Here is a 27,646-nt window from a genome sequence, read left to right as displayed (position 1 = left end):
AACTTTGAGTTTTAATAATTATGGTGGTGGTAAAATAATCTTTTTTTAAGGTTTAGTATCGATGGTTAGATACTCTTAAAAAAACTCGAGATTAGAGGAGATTAGAATTAATATTAATTTAAAAATACTTTATAAAGTGAACATGGTAGAAATTTCATCCATTTCCATTTCTGAAGAGAAAAATTGGTCTAAAAAGGTTTTTATTTAAAAGTTTTTACTAAATATTTTTTGATTAGAGAGCTATATATGTAGTTGAATAAATTTTGTATCAAATCCTTATTGGTATAAGTACAAAATCTTTTTTTTATAATATATGTCAGTTGTAGACAAATCATTTTATTGCATATTCTATTGAAACGTGAGTGTGTAAGAACATGGGCGCCTACAGGAGTTTTTGATGTTTCATATATGACACTTTGACGTATTGTGCGAACTCCAAACTTTAGTATGTTAATACCTATGCTAAATAAGGAGGTTTGGCCTAAAAAACTGCGACGATGGAGGCCCAGGTACAAAAAAACCCCTAAATTTTGACCCCCCTGCCAAAACGTGAGGGCAGTTGTGCAGTAAAAAACGTGAAAGTGTTATACCTGAAACATCAAAAAAACTATAATCATAATTTGTCTTTTTTTATAAGTTTTTATTGTTATTTTAACCATTTTTAATGGAATCTATGGTAATAAGTTAACTAGCATTTTGTTTTTGTTTTCATTATTATTTTTAAAGTTCATCATTAAAAGAACAGTATAGTCTAACTTTAACTTAATCAGATGAGTTTATAATCCAGATAGCGCTAATGACGGTGCAGCTGCTGTCGAAAGTTGCGACACCACCATTGGTGCAACAGCTGGCCTTCGAAAGAATTTTCGAACTTTACTTATTGCTGTTTGACGGAACTCTTTGTACACAATACAATGAACAATTGGGTTGATGATTGTTGATGACTTTGCAAACAAAGCACAGTAGCTTAAAAAGCCGCTAGGTAGACTACGACCATAAACTAAGAAACAAACGCAAATAAAATAAGGAGTCCACACAGTAAAAAATGAAACTACAATAAGAAAAACGGACACAAAATGTTCTTTTTCTAATTTATATGTAGCCTTCGTAATACTTGCATCTGCCCCTGAAATCTGCTTGCTTAATCTGAGCATGCGCCGAAGTTCTAAATGCACTTTTGTTATACAGTAGATGATTATTGATAATGGTAAAAAGTAGCAAAAAAAAGTAAGTGCATACAGATAGCTTTGTTTTATTTGATCATCGGGATACAAATTAATTGAGCACCTATAACTATCTTGTTTTTCACGTACAATCTCATTCCACCCCAATAAAGGAGTTATTGACCAAAATATTCCGTAAATCCAATTTGGCAAAACTAAATATAAAGCAACTTTAATAGAGCTAGTAACAAGCACTTGTGTTTCCATAGGATATGCAATTGCTGCGTATCGGTATATACATGAACTAACTAAGTGTGAGACAGCAGTTAGAGCTAAACACATCACAACAAAACCACCAGTTTTGCATAAAATTTCACTTTTAAACGGATTATCTTTGTTGACATATCCATAAATCTCGTTTGGAAACCCAATAATGCTCTGCAAACCATCGCATATTGCAAGACTTATTAATATTGTGTCACGTGCGTCAATAGAGCTTTTTGAAAGTACCACGAAAATGACTGTAGCGTTTAATATGAATGATGATCCACATAAAAAAGATAACAGTACGGTAATAGAAACCAATGCCATTTATAATGTAAATATTCAGAACAACCAAATCCTTAATAGATAAATTTAAAAAATATAACTAGAATTAATTAAAGCCTAAACATTTAACTCATAAAAGTATACATTTTTAATTATATATATATATATATATATATATATATATATATATATATATAAATATATATATATATATATATATATATATATATATATATATATATATATATATATATATATATATATATATATATATATATATATATAGTTTTACAGATATTATATACATAACATATGTAAAGATATTACATACAATAACAAACAAAAGGAAGAGGATTTTTAAAAAACATTTAAGCACCGAGAGAAACTTGTTGCCCATATGTCAGAATAGAGATACTTAAGTTTAATGAACTCAAATAAATAGTCCTTATAAATTGCGGCTGGTCCTAAAAAAAATTATGATCTAAAACTTAATATAGAAAATAAATCATATGCCAGTCCTCCTACTCCAGAAGGTGCTGATTTGAAAAAGCAGAAAAATAGCCCGAAGCTAGCAAAAAACTTTAAAACTTTATTTTAACAATTAAAAGTCCTTTTTGCTATATTTATTTTTTTGGTATAAATATATACGGCCAGATTGAAAAAATTGAAAATTTATTGTGTTAAGGAGCAGATTCTAGCCCTCACCAAACGACACCACTGAACTATTGGAGTTATGCATGTAAAAGAAAGACAAACTTTTTTATAAATCTCCTTAAAGCTCTACGTACGCGTTAGAGATGTCTATGCTTTATTATATTTGACACAATTCCGAAATTAATTATTCGACATTATTCCTGTCACCCTTAATTTTTTTTGCTTTTCAAGAAATTTTTTTTAATGAATTGTTTTTCTACCGTTTACTAAAAACTATTGAAGTAAATAAGGAACAAGAAATGATCGGTGTGGAATAGATAAGTATAGAAACGGTCGGTTTAGTGAAGACTCGTTTTTTACGGCTCCGAACAGCTATAAGGAAAAAATATAGAAAAGTTTGGTGTGGGATAAACTTACTAAGATCCGTATTTTTACGGGTCCGGTCAGCTATTATTATAATAATAAGGTTTGTTGTGACTATTGATAATTAATATATAATGCGAAGCAAGAGAAAGTAAATAGCAAGAGGTTTTGTGCAATTGCAACTAAAAAATTCTATTTCTAAGTTCCTGATTCCAGTGTTTTTATAATAACGTTGTTTCTTTTTCAAACTATATAATTTCTATTTCATATTACGTAATAAAATATTTTTGCAATACTTTGACTTATCAAGTTTAATTTTAAACTGATCAATTTCTAGTAGTTCAATGACAAATAACTTCAAACTAGTCCAAACTTCTACGACTCTATTTGAAAAAAAATTATGTCTAGCATTTCTCTTAAAGCATGCCTTAGCTAACTTTAGGATATAATCACGGAAATTGTAACGTTTTAATATGAGTTGTTTATCCGACTTATCTTTTGATTACCTTTATTTATTTATATTGAAAAATCTTCTCGCAAAAGACGCGCTTGTAATGTTGTTAAGTTGCTAAGATGTAATCTAGTTTCATGTGGCGTTTTCTTCAAGCTGGTACAGATATTTTAGATTATCTTTGTATTTTTTTTTTAACTTGTTTCAAATAAGAACATCAGGCTTGGATCGCAAACTTAAAGTGTATTTATACAAAAAATGTAGACTTCCTTATTTGAATCAAATTATTTTAAACTTCCGTTTTAATAGAGCGATGATTTGATTTGATTTACCAACAATTTGAAAAAGATCTTTATCAATTTGAAAAAGATGTTTAGATACTCCTAAATCCTACGCGGTAGTGGTGTTGTGGAAGTTAACATTAATTAACGTTGAATGACATAGTATTTACGTTGGTAATCTGACGTTGTTTCGACATCGCTTAATGTCGTATGACATTGTTTTTACGTTGGTAATCTGACGTTGTTTCAACATTGCTCAACGTCGAATGACATCGTAATTACGTCTGTAATCTGATGTCGTTCCGATGTCTTTTTTTTTTATGTTTTTTTGACGTCGAAAAACTTTTCCAATTCCAACGCAAACCCGACGTAGATCCTTGATATATGGTTTCCAAGAAAGATCGGAAGTAAGAGTTAATCCTAGAAGTTGAAGGGTAGATGATTCATCGAGTACATTACCGTTCATAAATATAGGAAGATCTAAATTATTGCGATAACGATTGGCTGAAAAAATTGAGTTTTATCTGAATTAAAGTTCACCAGCCACTGTAAGCCCCATGCAGTAGCAGAAGTGAGATCCTTTTCAAGCTCAAATAACCCCTCCAAGCAATCAGAGAGTGTTGGCTTCTTATCATGACAAGAATAAATGGTAGTATCATAAGCGAACATTGCCAGCTTAGATGTGAGAATATCTGGAAGATCGTTAATGAAAATTAAAAAGAGTATAGGGTCAAGGATTGAACCTTGAATAACCCATGAAGTTACAGAACAAGAAGAAGAGTGCTGTCCATAGAGGACAACTTTTATATTACAATTGGAAAGGAAGGATTCAATAATCTTAAAGATGTTACCAGATACACTGTAAGAAGAAAGCTAATGGAGAAGACTAGCATGCCAAACTTTATCAAAAGCTTTAGAAATGTCAAAAGCGATGGCCTTAACCTCTCTACCTTTATCTAATGCACGATAAAACATATCGGTTATTACTGTAAGCAAATCAGCTGTAGAATGAGAAGATCGAAATCCATATTGATGATCAGAAAGTAAGTTATTAAATTCAAGATGAGCGATTAAGTGTTTGTTAGTTAAAGATTCAAAAACCTTGCTTATGATAGGAAGAAGACTAATGGGACAGTAGTTAGACGAATCAGATCGCTCTCCAGAATTTTTGAAAATAGGGATAACAGATGTCGCTTTCCAGCAGGCTGGAAAACAAGACTCTGATAAGCACTTGTTGAATAGTTTTGAAATTATCTGAAAAAAACTTCTGGCTGCTTCTGGGTGATCTGAAAAAAAAACTTCTGGCTACTTCTGGGTGATCTCAAAAAAGCTATTTAGTTATGATGGCAATTGTTCCAATATATGAATTGATTTTGGAAAAAAAAAAAACGTTAACTGGTTATGCTTTTATACTCGCAATAAAAGATTAACTAAATTTTATTAATGGTTGACCAAGTGAAAAGTGTTGGCAACTTCTTAAAATAGAGACACAGTTGTGCCAATATTTTCCAGAAGCTACAGCTTTTGTGCAACGTATGTGTACAACAGGATAAAGATTTCAAATTTTGATAGACAACCAGAACATAGATGGGACATATTTGAAACAAAGATAAAACTAGAGCGTAAACTAAGAACATAAACCAAAATTTAAAAAAAAATTACATGCACCCTTTATAGTTTTGATATAGAAAATGCTTCAAAAACTATGCAAAACTATAGGCTTTGGTTCAAGGTGGATGCAACTCTCATAGGTTTATATAAATAATTAAATTTGTAGAGCCAGCTCATCTTAGCAACTGGTTGCTGCCTTGCAACGGAACATTTTTTAATCACTGAAAATTTGTACTCTAATGTTTGTTAAAAAATTGTGAATTACTACCCCGGAGTAACAGTGTCACAATTTAAAAAATACTTTGGAATTGAATATTATTACATAATGAGATGAAGTAGAAATAATTGGTTTTACATTAGTTTTTCAAGTTTCTTTCGTGAGTTCACCAATGCTATATGAAGTTTAAATTGCAAATGATTTTTCGGACGGAGTTATTGAATGTTTGAATTTTCCGAATTCAAATGATAAAAGTTTTTTACAATACATCGATAAATCTCAAATTTTTATTTCCTTTTCCGAATACGTCTAGTCCATCAGATAAAAACTCGGATGTTCTCACTTATTCTTAAAAAAACAAAGGAAAATTACCCTGAAAGAAAAACCTCTTGTTATCGGCTGTCTTAATTCTACGTAATTAAGACTCAACACACTTCAAGCGTGTACAGCATACTTTCTATTCTTATTTATACAAAGCAATAAAAACAACTCAAAGCTTAAAGGCATGGCTGCAAAAAAGCAGCTTGTGAAAGAAAATAATCAAAAAAATTTTTTTTTAACAAAAAACTATTAAATTCTGGTAAGATGTAGTTAGCTTACATATATCAATTAGGCTGAAAGATTTCAAAAGAGGAAAATGATTTTTTTAAGCTATGAGTTTTTTACTTTTTTTGTTGAGAAATAAATATATTATGTCAATTAAAAAACTTTGCTGATTTTATGTTGCTTTTTTTTTTTAAATTTAATTTTCTTAAATTTTACTTAATTTGTTGTCTGTTTACTAACTACTAGTTAATAAAGGTGACCAGCATCTGGTTAAACTGTTTATATCTATTATCTGCATGGTATATAATTGGGTGTTACAATAACTACAATAACTCTAACTTATAATGGTAGAGCTTTAGCTCCATTAAGTGCAAATTTTAATTTTTTTATAGGAAGACAACTGTAGAAGTCTATTTTCTCTTAAAAAGGAGAACAGTTTTGGCTGATAGAACTGAATAAGGGAGTTTGTTCCATTTCGGTGCTAATCTATTTGTAAAGAATTTACTTCGCGATTCACAGTTCCTGACAAATTCTTTGTCAATTCTAAGTTTATGTCTACAAATACCAGATGCTAATCCTGAAACATTGATCTATTGAGCTTGATTTAGGTTATTAAATGGTATTATATCTATTCCACTGGCAATTTTAAAATAATCGATAGCAACTGCTCTGTTGCTCTGTCTTCTAATGTTAATGATCTTTAAAACTTTTAGCCTGGTATTGTAATCATAATTGCAAATACTCGAAACCAGTATTGTAGCTTTCTGTTGCACTTTTTCAAGTGTTTCAATATTGCATTGATAATGCGGATACCAAATTTGAATAGAATACTTAAGATGTGGTCCAGTTTATCCTTTGTAAATTATATAAAACGTTTTTTTGTCAATTTTAATAAATGTGTTTTGCATAACATTAAATCTTTGTTGGTTTTAGAAGCAGCATTAACTTGCTGTTTCCATTTTAAATCACACGATATTATGACACCAAGATCTTTTTGTTGTAGAAATGTCAATAAAGAGATTGGGTTGTTTATAGCTTCAATCATTGTTCAAATTTAATTTTTTCTTCACAATGCATTATTTCCATTTTTTTTAAATTGAAATACATAAACCACCGTTTTGACCATTCATCGGTGTCATCTAGTTTGTTTTGCAAACGATGACAGTCTTCTAATAATTTTATTGATTGGATTAGTTTTGCTTCATCGGCATAGATTTTTATAGGTATTTTAATATGATTTGGCGTGTCGTTATTGAATATAACAAATAGAAGAAGCCCTAATACACTACGCTAAGCGTTCTTTTTGAAAGGAAATTTTTAATCAAAGACAAAATATTTTCAGGTATCCCATAGGCTTTAAGTTTGAATCAAGCAGCAATCTTATATGTGGTACTTTATCAAACGCCTTAGCCAGGTCTAAAAACATGATATCCACAGCTTTGTATTTATTCCAAATATTGTATGTGGTGTACGATTTATTTTTTGTCAAAACCATATTGATTTATTAAAATCTAGTGGTTGTGTTCTAAATGCTCTAAAATTATTTTTATAACTTTTTCAAGAGCTCTTTATGATATCGATGTTAATGAAAGAGGTCGGTAGTTTGATAAATCAAGTTAAGACCTCTGTTTAATAAATCAAGTCAAGATCTCTGTTTGCATGATGATTTTATAGCTCCTTTTCAATCATTTGGTACATCTTCTTCATTTAGTGATTTATTGAAAATAATGGCTGGTGGAGTTGATAATGATTGAGTGCACCTTTTCATTATGATAGCTTTAATATCACCGTTATCACCAGCTTTATTATTATCGTTATATGATTCTCACTTAAAATTACAGAGCTTTTATCTCCCTTCTTTCACAGAAAGTGTCGATTAATATTTTTAGTATTTTTAGCCTGTTTTATAAAATTGTTTCCTTATATATTTTTCAGTAATGTCTTAAGTGAAGTCATGAAGACATTAAAAACAAGCCTTGCTTACTTTTTGATTTTTAATCTTTCTTTTAGAATTTTAAAAGAAAATTTAAAACGAGGATTTACAATGTTTACATTTCATACAAAGTACTATGAAAAAACATGAAAACTAACTTTTTATTTTTAATTAATTATATATCCGAGTTACACAACTATTGGCTTTATTTTAAAGATCTTTTTTAGATGCTCCTTGTTATAAGAAAAAAAATAATTATTTGAACCATTTTTTACATATATGCATAGCGCGCATACCTTCACAAAATATGAGAAATTTCCCAATTTTATGTTTTTTTTCAAACAAAAAGAAAAAAAATGCTTTAACTAATAAAATGAGTGTTAAATAATGACAAATTTTAATATCGCATTATTTATATTGAAAACACCCGCGCTTAAAAATATTACCCAAATATAATAATTGTAAATATACACTGAAAAGAATAGACCACGTCGTTTATGTTTTTTATTTGACAGTTCTGTAAGATTAGAATGGTTGTTAAAAAAGTAACGCGGTAATGTTTACTCAGAGTAAATTTTCAATGAGCTGCTTTTTACCTTTATTTGAGTAAACTTTTAGACCGCTAACTTTTACTTGTACTTGAGTAAAATTTCACTCAATGTGTGCATATATACATAAGTATGAAAACAATCTTCTACCAAGCGTTTTTTCATAATTTTTTTTTTAGGTTCCCTAAGATGTCCTAACGGTCTTGTCACAGAACACCGCAGAAGTGCATTTAACCAATAAGTTCACACCTCCTTCCTTACCGTGACGCGAAAATATGTCCAAATCTCGTTTCGAACCTAAAAAGCATTTCATCTTTTAAACGACTAACTAAAATGCATCTCCTTAACTCCTGACATATATATTATAGTTTATAGTATTTGCTTTCAGATGTTTAATTTTTTTTTTTTCTTCTTAAATGTTTTAATATTTTTTGTTTTCAATTTTTTACTTTAAAAAAAATATGAGTTTCGCTTTATTAAATTTTTATTTTACTTTAAAAATTAAAGTGTTTTTTTTTTAATGAGTAAAGGGGCTCTATGAAAAGGTTGTGATAATAAGCGCATCATCCTTACCTTATTTGAGTCCCTGACTGATTATAACAGTGTATACATATATATTATTAAAAAAGATTAAAAACGTTTTTTATCAAAGTTTTTGTTTACGATATTATTTATTTTTTACACAATTATATGAAAAAATGCAATGTTGTTTAATCAGCGAAATAAAAATTATTAATAAAATATATATATATATATATATATATATATATATATATATATATATATATTCATATATATATATATATATATATATATATATATATATATATTCATATATATATATATATATATATATATATATATATATATATATATATATATATATATATATATATATATATATAAAAAATAAGTGTGCTCAATATTAAAAAGATATTTCAAATAGAGCGATGTACATACAGTGTTTAAGAACCGGAATGGCCAATAGATGAGAAAAATTAAAAAGGCACTTTGTGAAAATTTTTAAAAATAATGATCTTCTTATATCCATCAGCTGTAATTTTAAAATTGTTAATTATCTGGACTTAACGTTAAATCTTAATGACAGTTCTTTCCAACCTTACTACAAGCCTGGTAACTCCATCAGTTATATAAATGCTGGTTCTACTAAAAAACCTTTCTCAAACTATCGAACTAAGATTGTCAACCAATTCTTCTAACGCAAATATTTTTAAACAATCCATTCCTCCTTATAAAGATGCATTATTTAAATCAGGTTTTATCTACAAATTCACCACCGTGTTGTCAAATATACCTGACTACAAAGAAAAAGTATATTTTGGCTTATGTGAAACTCCATTCAAATTTCGTTTTGCTAATCACATTAATAAATATAAAAATGATACCGAGTAGTCTAAAAGAAATTTGGGACATAAAAAAAAATGTTTACACCCTTAATTAAGTGGAAAATTGTAAAACGTTGCAATCCTTATAATGCTTCGTCAAAAATATGCAATCTTTGCTTATACAAAAGTTCCTTATTTTATCATATAAAGGTGATAAATTGTTAAATAAACAAAATGAGTTGATTTCAAAATGCAGGCACAAGAATAAATTTCTCTTATATTTTCTTGACACCGGTGATTAGTTAATATATTGTTTTTCCTTTGGTTGCCATCAAGAATGTCTTAGCGGCTTAAAGATCCCGCTTCGCAGTATTTTATAATTTTTAGAGGGTTTTTTGTTGGTTCTTGATTTTGTATTCAATGGCTGATTATTGCCGTATAGGTATGAAACTTAAAGTACCATAGAAAAAGTTGTTTTTTCTTCGTTAATATATAGTTAATATATAGTTCAATTTATAAAAAAAAAATATTTTACAGGAAGTTATAAATTAACTAATACTAGTTATAAATTAACTAATTAATAACTATAACTAAAAATAAAAATAAAAGAATTTTTTAATTGCTATATTTTTTTGGTTAACGGGAAGTTACAGAAAGTAATTATTAAATAAATTTTTTTGGAATGAGGATAATTTAATTTGGCCATTTGTTTTTATAAATTTTTAAGAGGTATTTATTTTTAAGAGGTATTTATTTTCGTACCTACATTTAGAAAATAAATGCCTCTTAAAAATTTATAAAAACAAATGGCCATATTAAATTGTCCCCTTTCCAAAGAAATTTATTTAATAATTACTTTCTGTAACTTCCCATTAACCAAAAAAATATAGTAACTAAAAAAAAAATTTATTTTTATTTTTAGTTATAATAGTTTATAACTTCTTGTAAAATATTTTTTTCTTTAAATTGAATTTTTTTTGAGATTTAGTAACTTTTCCTGATGATCCAGCAATGGTGAAACATAAGTTGAAGAAAAAGTTAGATAAAAGTTTTTTATTAACTTATTATTGCTCTGTTCTTTAAGAACATTGAGCACTCTATTTGTAAAATACGCAAACATATATATATATATATTAGGGTTATGACTTTTTTTCAACCCCATGGTTCTGTACTGTAGTTTAATGAACTTTTACCTCAATGGCAAGGAATGAACTATTATTTGCATATCTTTTGAAAAAGTTCACCCCACCATTGAAAAATTGATTTTGACATAAGTATTACTATGTATTCAAATGTATTTAGAATGTCATAGTCATGTAATACAATAAATTTTCAACCCCAAAATGACTCAGACCGTTGACCTTGCTCTTGCTCTTGCTATTTGCATTGAAGGAATAGAAGGTGCAATTTGTCTTTAGTTTTGCATGACGATTATATTTCCGTCATTACTTCGATTGCGCGCTCTGCGCATTGATTACTTCTTGGGATCTGTAGTATGGATGGCCCTCGCTTCCAGTGATTTTTCAAAGAGCTTAAAGCCTTTTTGTATGGATTCAGTACTTCAGCCAAGTTATTAAAGTCGTTTTCGTTGTACAGTTGGTCTGTAAACCAATGGTCTGCCCAGCTTTTTACTATACAAAGAAAAAAGTTAGTCGTATGAAAAAAAAATTGTTGAATATCCAGTCACAATTGGTTTACTATTTCTAGTCTTTTTTCAATAGTTACCATTTTTCAGGATTTATAGACTGTTTTTTTAAGAAAAGGTTTTTGGGGTAAGTTGGCAAAACTTTCACAGGGTTAACTGGCTCTTATACTCAATGATATAAAGATATTAGGCCGGGTGAATAAAATATGTTTTGATTTTACTTAGTAATAGGTCAACTTTAAGTGAATAAAAACTTTAGCGGTTTGCCTTAAGTTTTTATTCGCTGAGCAATTACTGAGTAAATTGCTTAACTTTACGTGAATAAAAATTTGAACAAAACTGCTAAAGTTTTAATTAACGTAAAGCTGACCAATAACTGAGTAAAAGCAACTGCTCTTTTTTATTCCTAGATATCGGAATTTGCGGTTTCAAGTGAAGCCAATTTAATGTTGCGTAATACGTTGGAGGCCAATTTTATATGATTATTACATCGGGCAAAAGCTTTCAGTGGATTATAGTCAAATGAAAGGAAATTTGCGATTTTAAAGTCTTGATTAAATTTGGAATTAAAGATAAATAGTTAAGAGATGATAAATGTGATGAGCCTACAGCCAATATAAATTTGTTGGTCAAATAGGATTGTATTGACTTACAAACTAAAACTAGCGGCTATTTTAATAGCCACAGATTAAAAAACATATTTGCATTTAGAACTTTAAACGAAAACATCGTAATGTATTTTAATCTTTTATATTTTAAAATTAAACATTTATAAACCCTTGAATAATAATAATTTATTTGTTTGTTGTCCTAATACAATTGATGACTTCCTTAGCACTTTAGTGGTATAATCATGGGCATATCTGAACATTCGAATTTTAAAGTAATATCACTTATCTTTTTAACAAGCTGGCTAGAATGTTAATTTTTATTAACAGTCCAATATTCTATGTCATGGCTATCAAGTCCTTTAAATCTTTAACTTTTTTTTTATAGTTTGTTAACGTAATGAATCATTTTTTGCTTTATATTTCAAAGGTAATTTTTGTTTTTTTTAAATCTTTACCACTAATGAAGAAGTCAAATATTTTTCACATGACTCAATAACAGAAATAACATCCCTTGATGGCAAAAACAAACCACCAGGATTGTTATTGTAACCATTTTCACCACGAATGCATGCAAATAGTAGATCAAGATGATCTTGGGAATACTTGTAAATTAAAACATACTTAAATGGTTTCTCTGGAAGTTTCAACAGATTGGTGGATAACTTTTCAGTGCTTTTAGCAGCTATAATTAAACCTAAAATAAATGTCTTCCTTCTATGTAAAAATAAAGGAATGCAATTTTTATCAGTCAACTTGCTCAGATAAGTAATAGTATCTTTTAAAAAATCTTTCCAATAAAGTTGATCATGAAGGTATAAAGGTTTATTAAAGTTTATACTATTTATATTTTTTGAATTAAGCATGTCAAATAATTTTTCAATAACTTGAATAAAACGGATTGTACCATTTGCTCCCAAGAATGATGGATGTTGAGATACCATTAAAAATTCAATTGCATCAGCAACAGAGCTGCTAAGAGTTTGGCCAGCTATTTTCACATTCATTATGTGTCGATGAAATTCTATATGTTTTCTTGAAATTTTCACGTCTCAAAGGAACAATCCTTTACACAATTCTAAATTTTTAATAGGAAATTTATGAAAGCCTAATATGATACTTTCATTAATGCAGATTCGTGATAGTTTCAGCAGTGACTAAACTTTGACTTTTTCTCCTGTTGTTACTCCCCTTTTTTTATCTAATTTAAAAGTGTTAATTCAAGATCGTCATCGTCTATTTTTGTATTTGTATCCTAATAAATTCATTCCAAAGTTACATTTCCTTATTCACTACCATGCTCAAGCTGAACAGTTTGGGGCTATGCGGGATAATATGTGTATGGCTTATGAAAAAAACATCAGGTCGCGGTATCCATAATGTACGTACGCAGTAAAACCACTGAAATAGGCCCCTCCCCCTTGTACGAACCTGTACGCTTTTGAAGATCCCCCCTTCCCCCACCTCTTCCGAGTACGAACACATTTTTTTTTTCAAAATTAAGTCGATATTTTCTTTTTCTCCTCATTATTTATAAAGAAATTAAAAAAAAAAATTGTGACTGAAGTCAGAAAAAAAACGCAATTCTAATTTGTTACACACGTGAAATTCAATGTTTTAAAAAAAATGAAATCAAGTTTATCACAATTAATGTTCTTTAAAAGAAATGAACATTATCTAACATGATTCTTTCATACATAACTTAGTATAAATACTTGGCACGTTTGATTACAAAGTATATGCTTGACGACAAAGATATTCTAAAACAAGCATGTTTGTTATAAGCTAAAGCTTATCCATTGAAAAGTCATTTAAACCTAATTGTAAACAAATGTCATTTAATGTTTGCTGCTCATAATAATGTTATTTAAGTTCAAAGTAGATGTACTAAAAAAAGTCCTTAGATGAAGTTTCTTATCTGAGGACTTTTTTTAGTACCACTACTTTGAACTTTTTAAACAATGTTGCAACAAATGATATTTTGAAAAAGGAGCTGAAAAATAATATACCTCAGTATTGTCAAGTTGCTCTTCCTTCAAACAATGATTCGTGGATTCGAAGAGAATTTTTTTCCAAACTTAAGTCAATTTTTCTTTTTAATTTCTCAAACTGCTTGGAACCAAGGGTAAGAATTATTTTAATTACTCTACACTATTTGTTTAGGTGTGTTTATGATGCGTATATATAGAGCTTTTTGTTATTGTTGTAATTAATAGGTATTTATTAAAAATAAATTTTCCTAGGATTCGCTCTTAAGCCAGGTATCAAAAATAATGAGGCAACAACGTTGGACTAAAAGTCATCCAACTTCAAATGGATTAGCAATTAGACAGTTTCAACAGGTTTCAAAACCTAAAAAGTTCCCATTAATATGGATTCATTATCTAAAGCTGAACCAGTTCTTTCAGAAGACCAGCTCCTTATTGAAGTTGAGGTAATTTTTTAGTTTATTATGCTAACTTAATTTGGACAACAATATGATTAGCAATAATTTAAATATTTTGCTTATTAATAATTATAAAATTGTGAATTTTTTTTTACTAATTAATATTTTTTCCACAAATAAAAATAAAAACTTTATAAAATTGTATGATATATAAAGCAAGTTTGTAAAGTATATATTATACACACCACGCACGCATGTTGTTTTATACAATTTTATGATATATAATTTTTTGTTGTTTAAGTGATTATGCGCACTTTATTGTTTATTTTAGATTTTACAGTATTTTCAATTTTGTATTTTTTAGAATGAACTAATAAAATCAAAACCATCTATCAATGTTCTTGCAATTTTAAAAAGAAATCTTTTTCAACCAAAAATATATGAAAAACTCCGGCTTCGATTGCCACTATTTCCATGTTTAAAAATTGTTTAAGCGCTTTTACCCACACTATAGTTTTATCGAAGAAGCATGTACATTTTTTAATAAAACATTTGCAGAATCCTCAAATCATTTTGAATGTTTGCTTGATTTACAATGTAAAATAGGTTACAAAATAGCAAAGGATGTCATGTTTAAGAAATCTGAAGTAAATAACATTATATATTTTATGGACATGTTCAATTCTTAATAAAATTCATATAATGAATATCTAAAAATGTCTACATTTTTTTTGCATTAAATAATCTACTTAATGTAAAATTTATTTATTTGTTTATTACAAATAATTATACAAGATGCACATTTCATACATTGTTTTACAAGTTTCATTAATTTAAATAAAAATTATGAACGACAGGAGCAAGTAGAAAACAGAAATTTTGTCACCAAGCCCCTATAGTAAGCATAAAGTATTTTTACAAAATTCCCATTATATAAATTTACGAGTACTCATATAAAACAAATAAATACATATTATCAATAAGATACGATATATTGCAACAATAAAATAAATAGATAAAGAAATATTACAAGAATTTTTTTTTTTTACTTAAAAATACAAAAATGTTTGTATCTGTTAATTCAAGTAAATACTGTTAATTCAAATAAAAACTATTTAACTTTTTCATAGCAATATATTGAGAGTATACTTTTTCTAGTTTCATCAAGAACCAGACGATTCAGATGTTCCATAGACGAGGTTCTCTCTATGAAATTATCTATGTTTTAAGAGTTGACTTAGGTAAGTTAAAGTTATGGATAGAGCACCTCGTTGAGTATTTATGATTAATTTTTATAAACCGGTTATTAAAGGATTTGGATGCATGTTATTTTGATATTTAAACATGAATAACAATATTTGGAACAGGTTTAACTCATAGACATTGTTTAAATCTATTTAAACAGGTTTAAATCTATTAAACATTTTTTACTTAGTAGGTGTTTTACTTTATGCATAATACCTATAGCTTTGGAAATTTTGTTTTCAAGTAGTGTAATATGATTTTTCCAATTAAGATGCTCATAATATATTATTCCTAGGATTTTAAGTGACGCAACTCTGGTTACTATATTGATACTTATATTTAGCTGAGGAGGTTGCTGAGGCAAGTCATCGGATTTAAATTGGTGATTTAAATAAAATATGCTTAGCTTTACTGATATTCAAAGAGAGTTTGTTTGATTTGAATCTGTCATTAAGGCTTCCCAGCTCACTATTTACATTAGAGAAAATTTTTTTTATTTGGGAATGGGTATAAAAAGATGAGTGTCATAAGCAAAAAAAAAAAAAAATTAAGCATGTTTGAGGATAGTTAGATATCATTTACGTAAATCAGAAACAGTGAGGGTTCAAGAATAGAGCCTTAAGGAATTCCACAGCTGATTGTTTCTTTGTACATGTTGAGTCATAAGGTACTCCTTGTTTTCTTTTTTTTTAAGGTAACTTTGCAGCCATTTTAAGTTGCTATTTATTACTCCATACGTTTCAAGTTATGCGTGAGGATTTCATGATCAACAGTGTCAAAAGCTTTTGACTAGTCAATGAACAAGCCGAGAGTATAATTTTTTTAAGTTACCAGCAATAAATTACTGGAAATAATTCTTTACGTTTGCAAGGTTTGTAAGGAATTTTTCTTTGCTAAATTCTTGGATACATTCTTCTTAAAGCTTTATTTTATTTCATTCTTCTTCTTCTTATTATTTTTTTAATTTCTGTTTAAATATTTATTGATCTTGTAAATTCAAAAATTGACGATCTGAAAAAATACATTACCTTCATGTGAGTTTCTTTTTCTAAGAGCTATGCTTTCTCTCCGTTAACTTTCAGTAAGCACAGAAAATATACAGAACTTCCTCATTCATCATAATTTTCTTGCTTTATTTGACATTTTGTGAAAATAAATTGAAAGTAAATTCAAAACCAAACAACACTTTATGTTCAACTATTGACAACAAATATAAAATCGCAGCGTTTAAAAAAAAGTTTTAAACTCCAAAACTAAAAAATAAATAAATTTGAAAATAAATTTTATCCCCACGGACGTAATATAATAGCCGGATTTCAGGATATATAGTAATGAGACCGCCTATTTGTGTACTAACATGCCCCAAAAATCTTTCCTCGGGACGTAAATTCGTAAAAGTTCAACTTTCAGAGATATTTGACATCACTGATGGATGATGGAGGAAGAACCAGCTTAAATTTTCTACGACGTTAAGTAAACTTAGTTTAATCAGGCCAATGCAACTTACAAACAACGCTATATTTTGTTACGGTTCAATTTAAACGAGGGAAACTCATAAACAATTTGTTTGTTTCAGATATTTCACGAGGAAGTTTTCTTACAGAAACTTTACAGTCTAAAGGTTTATAATTCATGGAACTTTTTGGAACACAGCATTTTATGGGAACTATAAATTATTTAGCTTGAATTTATCAAACAATATCTTTTAATATTTCTCAAATAGCAACCAATAACTGACACGTTTTCCAAATAAAAAATGCTTTTGTTAGAGCTTTTAAAATCAGTTTTTTTTTTTAAATTTAGTAAAAAAGTCTTACAAAGTGTTGAGACTTTCTATAAATAAGGTCATGTAATAGGATATTAGTTTTTTTTCTATACTACATTTAAATCTAGTGGGCACAAGGCGTGTTTTAGAGGTTTTAAAAAACATATTAGCACGTATTAAAATAATTTTTAGACGTTTAAAACACTTCTTTTTGTCTGCTGGGAATATAAGAAGCGTCAAAACTTTGAAATATTTTTCAAAATTTTAGACCTTCTAAATTACACCTTTGACTTCATATCTTCGTCAGAGTTGATAAATACATCTGCTCTCTTGCAATGATGCATATGTGGTCAGATCCGGCTTCGAACCACGAACTTCCAGTTCTGATATCAGAACTCTAATCATTGTACCACGGCTGCTTAACCTTTTCTGTTGCTATTCATAAAAATACAATGTGGTTGCAAAAAAATTTAAATTATAATGAAAAAAACGTGATAATTAAAATTATGAAAATTTTATTTCCAGAGTATGGAAATTAAATTTCCATAGTCTGGAAAATTTGGTTTGACTAAAACGCGTTTTTATTTTAAGTCAGTTGCAAAAAAATAAATTCTATTTAAAATAAAATAAAACTTTTTTTCGTAAAAATTTTGATTATTGGAAAAAATTAATTTATAACGACATTAAATAAATTATTTTTTTAAATTTTCAATCAATATTAAATGACGTTTTCATTTTTCACTAATTTTTACAGCATTTAACAAATTAAATTAATAATTTAATGTTACGTTAAAACAATTTTTTTGCAGGCAGGCTTTTTCGTACAAATCCTACTCCGACGTTGAGCGACCTTCGCGTCTTCTAACTCGGATTTATAGGGGTTTGGTATATTGGGATATATAGGAAAAGGCGCAACAGAGAGTACGTAAATCGACTGACTTAAATAAGAATTGGCGCGGTGAGTGTACATAAATATATGATGTATATATAACTGATGGTTTGGGTTTGGGCAGGAAGTCTTGCAAATGAAAGCTTTATGCCTCCAAAATATCTTTAAATGGCAGCCAACAATGTCTTCTAGCTCCATTTAGTGGTGGATTCTGAAACATTTAGCCTCCAAAAATGTTGATGGCAGAGGCAATATTCTGTTGCAAAAATTTTTTTAGAAACGACCACTAGTTGCATCCACTTCTCAAAAATGTTGACCTTTTGGCAGAATGTTGCTTTGCTGGCGGAGGCTAAGTAACATTCTGCCAAAAGTTTAACATTATAAACTCATTATTAACTCTGGTATGAAACAAAATAAAAAAGTCTATTGAAACGAATATACTTGGAAAAAATATATTTAAGATCAAAAATCAATTATGCTTAGTAAAGAAAAACTAAAAAAAACTTTTTTTGAATTATTTCATATAATTACATTAACACAAAATTCATTAAAAAATATTTAAAACTCTCGCTAAATCAAGAAATGAATCCTAATGTATTTAATTGTGCTAACGTATACCCAATTTATGAAAAATAATAATCGCTCTAACGTAACAATCTATCGGTCGATATCTATATACAGTCTTTTCAACGGTAATTTGTAATAGAATCTATAATCATTATACAAAAAAGTTTTTTTTTTTAATTCAAAAACAACACGGATTTTAAAAAAATCATTCAAGTGACATGTAGTAAAAATCCTTCAAGTAACATTTATAGAAATAATTGACCAAATAACTGATGTTTTTGACACAAAAAAAAAGTACTATAGAAATGTTTCTTGATTTATCTAAGGCATTCAACACTTTAGTTCACAAGATTTTTTTTAAAAAACTAAAATATTATGGTATATCTTACAATAGAAAGCGACATTTTTAATAGAAGAAATCAGGAATAATAAACTTTCTGTAAGGAGTACCTCAAAGATTAATTCTGGGCCCGCTCCTTTTTTTAGTTTATACAAATTAATTTAATCATTCATGAGAAATATTAAATTTCAACATGTTTACAGGAGGGGCGGATCCAAAGACTTTAAATTTACCAGTAAAAAACTTTACAAGGTCCAGGGCGCTTAAAAAAAAACTTTGGTGTCAAAAAAGCGTAAGAATCAAAAACATTGAATATACTGTACCCTAGAACTAGGGCCGTTGTTAGGCTTCCCACACCATCAAATAAGATAACGCATAGTGTTATTTGGAGCCCTTTTCAAAATTAAAAGAAATATTTTTACTACTAATAATAATAAAAAAAAAGATTTACCATTTTAGTTATGATATTAACTAACTTATGCAAACCAAAAAGTAAAAAAAGCAATAACTTTTTATGCAACATGAAAAAATGTTTTTCACATGAAATCTTAACCTTTTATAAAACACACACACAAAAATGACATTTGCTATACCGCCAAAAAGTAACCCTTAAACAACATATCATCTGGAATAAAAAGTTGCAAAATATATCGCTTACTATAACTTTTCCTTTGCATCTTTATATAGGTCAAATATGCTTACAAACGTTTGTCTTTCTTAGCAATGCTGTCAATTGTCAAAGATAAACAGTTTTTATGTGAAAAAAAAAACTTTGGAACTAATGGAAAGTTTGTTAGGGGGCCCAGACCCTCTAGCCACAGCACTGTTCTATAACCACTGCAGTCGTTGTAGCGCAGTAGTTATAATTGCATATGCAAATAAGCATCACTGTTAAGAAAGGTGGCATGAATTTCCAAGTTAAATGCTCTGTGATAAGACCGTAAGCACCTTAAAAACTACAAAAAAAATGTACTACGGTAATTTTATCTCAAAATCTAATACACTGTAACAGAGGAAAGCAATGTTGCTAAAAGTGTTTTAAGTTGATATATTTTTCTAATTAAATTCACCAGCAACAAAGCTGCAAGCAAATTTGGTGGATTTTGAAGCATTTTTGGAGACTAAATATTTCAAAATCCACCACTAAACTAAAATGTGGTTGATATATGACCTAAGATAAGCGAAATGATCAACCAACGGAAAAACAGAATGATCAACCAACGAAAAAGACATTTTAAAATGCCTTTATTATTAACACATATTAAAGAAATAGAAATAAAAAAAACCAGTAATAAAAACATAAATTTACTTACCAAAAGCAGATTTTTCTTTTTCAGTTTTGCTTCCACAAAACTTATTGAATAGTTACCAGTTGTTCTACGGTAACGTCTTGTGGCTCAAGTAAAAACCGAAACAGTTTAGTATGATCTGACACACACCGATGGCGTTGCGATACACTATGTTCCAACTAAAAACTTTTTCAAGGAAAAACACTTTAGCCTAATTTTTTCTTTTCTTTTAGGTTTTTTAAAATTATCACATTTTTTGAAGCTAGACAAGTAATAAATTTGTTAAATGATAAAGTTATTACAGATTAGACTAAAAAAAAGTTATTTTAAGTTGTACAGCGAAAAAACTTTCACATTAGAGCAAATAAAATTGGGGTTAAAGGTGAAACTAAACCGGTTTACGTCACAAGCTTAGTTTGTCAATGTGTTAAAGGTATAGCTCTATTCTACCGTTACTTGAACTGATAATAATTTACAAATAACGGTTTCGATTGGAAGAGCAGCAGATGTTAAACAAAAAGATTTTTTAGTAAACAAGCTTTCCAGTGTCGAGGGCTTTGTATTGTTTACAAGATATGACCTTTAATACTTCTACTTACAATAAATGCTAATTAAAAAGTTTTGTTTTTACAAAGAAAAAAAGTAACTTTAATATTTAAAGCAACTATTTAAACGGTTGCAGGTTGAATTGTAAAACTTACAAATTTGTTACATAAGCAACAAATAAGGTTCTTAGCGACAAAGCGATCTCATTAACGACATTTTATCAAACTATTCTCCGACTTGGGTTTGAGGATCTTTTGATAAAACTTAAGGTTTTCACAACATGGTTTTATAAATTAATTTTCAAGAGAGTATAGTGAATAACCAAGAATAATAAAAAAAATATCTGTGTATATAACAAATAATAAAAATATTATTAATTGTTTAATATAAGTTTATAGGTAAAAAGGTTTTCGACACTGCTTATATAATGAAATTTTAAAAACCTTTAAATTGTGTGATTTGCCATGCCACCCTACAAAATAGCTCTTAAAAAGTACTCGTTATCCACCAATTTAAAATAATAAAATGATATTCTTTTCTGTTATGTAGTCCTTTTATGAGCAGCCTTAACTTTGAATTTGACTACTGAATTTAGTGCCTTTAATCCTAATTCTAAACTGAATAAACGGTATTTATACTATTTATGCGTGGTTATGTGAATGATCTAGTAAATAAAAAAACTGTCTAAAATGGTATGTCTAAAATAATTTAAATATATGTTTTAAATTGAACAGAGAAAATTTTCTTTTTTGAAAATTTTTAATGGTTTTTTGATAACTTCATAATAATTACAATTAATTATATTTTTATGTGACGTTATATTGTTTACCTTCAGTAGGGTTTTTTTTGCTGCTTATTTACCATAACTTATCTGCCATAATAAGTTTTTACAGTTCTAAATTTATTTGATAGAAGACAGAAAAAAAGATAAAAGGAAAAAGAATTTTTTTTTTCTTTCAAGCCATGAAACAGGGTGATAAAACAGGAATAACCTTACTTTTCTACTAAAGCTACTATTTGCGTCTAACAATTGTATGTATTGTGCATAGCAATTGTATCTATTGTGCATAGCAGTTTAATATATTTATAAGCAGCCATGGCACAGTGATTAAAGTTCTGGCTCGGAACCAAGAACTTTGTGGTTCAAGGTTGACCCTAGCCCAATAAGTAACATTTGTAAGGAAGAAGGTTAGAAGTTCCTGGTTAAATGCTTCTCTGCAGTGCTGTGTGGTAAGACTACTAGGTCTTCTTGAAGCACCTTAATAACCAAAGAAAGAAAAAAGCAATACAAAAACCATTAAACACAGAGTTAAGTCTTTAAATACCATATATTATTAGTTAAGTCAACTTAACTAAGAATATCTAGTATTTTTGTTTTTGTTGTTTTTTTTTTACAGTGTCGCAGTCAAAGAAATTTAATTAACTTATTTACAAATTATATTAAAAGCTCTTAGTCTCAGTTTTATAAAAACCCCTTGGTTGCAGTTTTCTGCTTTTTTGATAGTTTTTCGATATATAATAATAAGATACTTACAAAATAAAGAATAATAACAAAATGAAGATCACAAAAATTTTGTCATTTGAGTTTTAAAATTAGAGTAAACAAACATATTTGTGTTTAATAAATTTTAGACCCCATGTTCCTGGCGGCGACAATGACGTTGTAAGCTGCTCATTATTTTTACTTTCCTATGAATTATTTGCATAATTTATCATGAGAATAAATGAGGAAAAGAGTTGAATTAAAAAATATATTAGTTTGATAAATTTGGTTATTATTTTTTCTTTTAATTTTATTAAACTGTTCCTTAAAGAATCACTTTGTTTTTCTATGAAATATTCTCATCAAGATAAATGCCTAAACCTTTCTCATCTTTTTATTTGATCAATACATATTCAAAGCTAATCGTTTTTTAACATTGCGTGAAAACACTTTTTTGATAGGGTGTGGAAAAAAGTTTAAAAACGGATTTAAAAGTTTGCCATTCGAGTTTTCATAAATTATTTAAAACAAATACTTTTAGAAATAAAAAGCCGAGATTTTTATTTCTTAACTTGCTGATTTTAATTACTTTTTATATCGTTAATAAATTAGTTTCTATTTTCTAAATCAAATGTTATATGAAAATTTAAAAGAACTTTTTACGTTGTTAGAATTATATATAAATACGGAGACTTGCATAGGTTAGGATTAGTATTAATACTATTAGGTTAGTATTATTATTAATATTTATAAAAGCAGATATTTTGCAACTTGATAATTTGATAAATAAAAGTTTAGATCGTTAAAAGTTAAAAATTTGATATTTTTAAATCTTATAAAACAAATATATAAAGCAGAAACTTTCAGCACTTGATAAGTAGAAAAAAAGCCGTACGCGCTCTAGGGATAGACTATAATAAATATTACTGTAAGGAAAAACACATTAAGTTTAATAAAAATTATTTTTTTTAATGATGCAAAACACAAGATGCTCAAAAACTCGTTGAAGAACGACAAATTGCTTATAATTCATATGGTTATAATTCATATGGTACAAATTGGTTAAAATTCATATGGTTATCATTCATCACCTATTCATAGTTTGTTTTCCTACTAACATTAATTTCACCATGGTAATTTTACTTAGTTACTATGGTAATTTTTTTTAATAATAATTTATAGTTTACCAATTAATACATATTTTATTATATGAGCAAACGTTGCGCAGTGGTTAGAGCTATTACTTCAGAATCAAAAGATCAGAGGTTGGGTGCCGGCTCTTTCTACATTTGCGGCAGTAGTAATAAAGGTGGCATGAATTCTGGTTAAATGCATTTCAGCGGTGCTCGAATAATAATAAAAAAAAACTTTGAAGACTAAAGTATTATATATGCATATATATATATATATATATATATATATATATATATATATATATATATATATATATATATATATGTATATATATATATATATATATATAAAATATTTTAATGACATCAAAATAAGTTTATAAACATTTATAAATACAAAATAAAAATACGTCATTTACGTTGACTACTATTTCTTAACTAAGTAAAAAAAGTTTGATTTTAGTTGTAATATTTCTGCTCATAATTGGAGCCATCTTGTAAACTTAGTGCGTTACAAAAATTTGTTTTTTACATTAATGATGTCATTGCTGCGTAATAAGTTTTTAAACATAACAAAAAAAGGTTTCCAATGGTGAGTCATCGCTAGGTTGCAATTATCTCTGTTTAGAACCTTATTTTTAGGGTAGCAACATTGCAATCTGTCTACTTCAATAGCCTCGCGGATTTCTCTAAAGCAATTATTTGTGATGACAGAAAGTGCTATAGGATTATTCCAATTAAATGTTCCTAAGCAATGTTGTGCAATTTCTTCAACTCCTGACGCTTTCCAGTTCGATTTTATTCGTGTTTATATATATATATATATATATATATATATATATATATATATATATATATATATATATATATATATATATATATATATATATATATATAACAAAAATGTTGTCATTGCGACGTAATGTTTTCAAAATTTTTTAGTTTTTCGGAAAATGGTTTCCAATAATGGTTCATCGCTAAATTAAATAATTATATTAAATTGTCACTATAATCTAAATAATATGTCGAAAATAGTAATTTTATTATCAAATTTGCTAAGATAAAAATCATTTAGGATTTTTAAAAATCATTTAGGATTTTGCCTCTTTTTGTACTTTTCAACATGCAATGTCTCACTGTGCGTTTAATAAAATGTGCAGTGACATTATTTATTACAACAAATGCACAGCGAGAATATTTTTTGTTTTAAAAACATACGAGAAATTGATTTTTAAATGTGAATTAAAATTTTTTAAATCTGAATTTTTATTGAATAAAAGCTGTCCCATGGCCTTTATATAAAAGTTATTTTTACTTAAAAAGTGCAATAAAAGAAGTACTATTTGTTTTTTTCTGTTTGAGTTAGGTCAAGTAATTAGCTGCAGTTGTCTCTATGAAACAAACTTGTCTCTATAAAACAAACTTATAATGAGAAGAAGAAAAATATATTTAAATATTGTTTTTAATATATTAAGAAAACTAAGTGAGGTTAAAAAAACAAAAAGCGTATAAATTTAATATATTATGAATGACTTTTTTTTTTTTTTTTATCCTAATTCCTTACCTGACTTTATACAATAAAATAGCCTAATTTCGGTCAACATTAAGAAAGTTTAATAGGAAAATTTGTTTTTGATGGAAACATTTTTTCATGAAAATTTTTCAATAGATAACATCTAAATCTGGACAAATTAAACTCTAAAATATTTTTAGAAAGATGACTTATTTTTTAAGTTTTGAACGATGTTTCAAAAAGAGCAATGTTCATAGAGTAATATTACAAAAAATTACAAATTTTCCATTCTTTGTCTGCGAACTGTATCAACTCTTGTAAAACTCTCCTTACCAAGTCGATGTACGCGCTCAATGTCGACATGTTTGAAGCAGTAGTTGATACGATTCCTCAGTTGGATCAAATTTTTAGCTTTCCAACAATTAGCATATACTGCTCTCTTGATTTCATTCCAAAAATCCTCAATAGGTCGCAATTCTGGTACGTTTGCAATATTTTGACTTCTGGGCACTATTCAACATTTTTGGACCTCAAAAATTCTTGAACTTTTTTTGAGTAGTGAGATGATGCAAGGTCAGGCCAAAAAACTATTTCATCATCTTTATGAACAGTCTCTATAAATGGGAGCAAACATGATCTCAAACACTTGTCTATGTACACATTTTCATTGACAGCTTGACCGGAAGGTGCAACATAATGCTTTGACAATCCCTTTGGAGAAATTGCAACCCAAACCAATAATTTTTGTTCAAATTTTGATTTTCTTTTTAATTTAACATCATTTGGTGTCGTAGTAACATCTGATGAATAAAATCCACTGTTTCCTGAAATATTACAATTACTTAATCTAAAATATGATTCATCGTCAATGATCACCTGTTTTTTTCGAAAAATTTCAACCAATTTAGAGCACTTTGGACGAACAAGAGATTGTTGTTCGGGAGTTCTTTTTGGAGCCTTAAGATCTTGGAATACTTTCCATCATAAAATGTTTTACAATTGCGTTTTTGGAAAGTTCTGGGTTAATTTCAATAAACTCGTACACTCGCTTTCTTACGTCATCTTGTTTCGAAGTAACTTTTTTCATCATTTCAAATTTGTTGCTCAGTATAAAATTAATGAGTTTTGTAGAGAATTTAATTCTCTACAAAATGGCGTGCGAGCCAATCAAAATTGATAAATTTACGTGGACAAAAAATTGGCGGGAAGTTTGTCCAGATTTTTTGGAATCACATGTTAAAAGACTTTGTTTTCTATAATAATATGTAAAAAAAAAAGTTTTATATAAAACTTGTTTCTTAAAATTAATTTAACAGGAAACTTTTTTTGACTGCATTATATTTTTTTTTGACTTAAATCAGTCACCGTTATAATAAATGAGAAAACATTAAAAATGGGAGAAGAAAATTATTTCATATATGAAAACTTATAAAAAAAAAAAAATATCTACATATTACTCAATATTGGAACCAATAAGTTTACACTTTTTAGTGCAGAAAAACTCAGTGTCTTGTTAATATCGTTTTGGAGTACGTACCTGGTTCCAAAACCATAATCGACACAAAATTTTTTACATTGAACAATTACGGAAATGTGTTTTGCACTTTTTATATTGAAGTACTTTTTGCTGTTTACATGGTATACTTGCAACTTCTGCATAGCCTTTTTTTAATTCGTTTTTCATCCATTGCTCGAACTATCTCCATAGTTTCGTCTTCACCCGGTGGGAAATGAGCTAACGACTAGTCAGCGAGTAGCTCGATTGTCGCTACCTATTGATAAATGACGTATAAAATTACGTGTTTTAAACGTTTTAAACACGTCTTTTATCATCTGGTTACCTTATTCCCACAGGCCGCTTTTTGTATATATAATATAAAATATAAACATTTCTTATTACAATGATCTTTATAAAATAAAGAATTAAACAGACAGGGGCTCAAAGAAAATAAAGATGACAATATGTCATCGCAATTTTTTCATAGAGTTCCTATATATACTTTCAATAGAATATAGATATTATATTAATAACCCTAATGGGCATAAAAGTGCTGCGCTGATCAGTAAATCAAATAAAGATTAAAAACTGAAAATGCAGAATCAAATAACTTTAGAGTTACTCATGCACAAATGAACTCAAACTTTAAAAATTTCTTTTTTGATTTGAAACTTAAATGAACTTAATGACTTTGCCATAAATTTAAATCCTTTTTGATAGATATTCCATTTATTTGGATCTCGATATACAATCCCATATTCAGTAAATTTATTAACGTTTTGAGTTTATACATGTTACTTGTATTTGCTCTTAGATTTTAGCGTTTTCATTCTATTTATTTCAAACTTGTTGTTAAGGTTTTCAGGAGAGAGATTATTGTTGAACCGATACTTGAAAATTTAATGCTGATAGATATTTATTTCAAAAATATCCATCATTTTCATATCATTCATTATCGGTTTAACGTGTTCACGCTTATTTTTAGAGTAAATTATTCTGCACGCATGTTTTTGTAAGCTATGAATTTTTTTAAGTTTTGATGGTTGAGTATTTGCCCATGATATATTTGCATAACTG

At 28.0% G+C, this 27,646-nt stretch overlaps 1 protein-coding gene and 1 long non-coding RNA gene across 3 annotated transcripts; one reads left to right on the top strand and one right to left on the bottom strand.

Annotated features, from left to right (window-relative positions):
• Positions 1 to 701: 701 nt before the first annotated feature.
• LOC100201535 (medium-wave-sensitive opsin 1) lies at positions 702 to 22,539 on the bottom strand. Of its 2 annotated transcripts, XM_065811127.1 has the most exons (3): positions 22,477 to 22,539; positions 20,421 to 20,582; positions 702 to 1,785 (listed from the first exon to the last, which is right to left on the bottom strand). In XM_065811127.1, exon 3 carries the CDS (start codon positions 1,752 to 1,754, stop codon positions 777 to 779), a length of 978 nt encoding a protein of 325 aa, XP_065667199.1. In that variant the 5' UTR covers positions 1,755 to 1,785; positions 20,421 to 20,582; positions 22,477 to 22,539; the 3' UTR covers positions 702 to 776. The 2 variants fall into 2 exon arrangements, with proteins under 2 accessions (XP_065667199.1, XP_065667200.1); XM_065811128.1 differs by lacking the exon at positions 22,477 to 22,539 and having other exon boundaries at positions 20,421 to 20,654.
• Positions 13,812 to 15,106, top strand: LOC136087693 (uncharacterized). Its single transcript, XR_010641989.1, has 3 exons — positions 13,812 to 14,040; positions 14,159 to 14,349; positions 14,666 to 15,106. It is a non-coding gene; the product is annotated as an uncharacterized LOC136087693 (long non-coding RNA).
• Positions 22,540 to 27,646: the final 5,107 nt, after the last annotated feature.

Source organism: Hydra vulgaris, chromosome 12 (assembly GCF_038396675.1).
Source record: "Hydra vulgaris chromosome 12, alternate assembly HydraT2T_AEP".
NCBI classification, from domain to species: domain Eukaryota; kingdom Metazoa; phylum Cnidaria; class Hydrozoa; order Anthoathecata; family Hydridae; genus Hydra; species Hydra vulgaris.
This window is presented reverse-complemented; position numbering and strand designations above follow the sequence as displayed.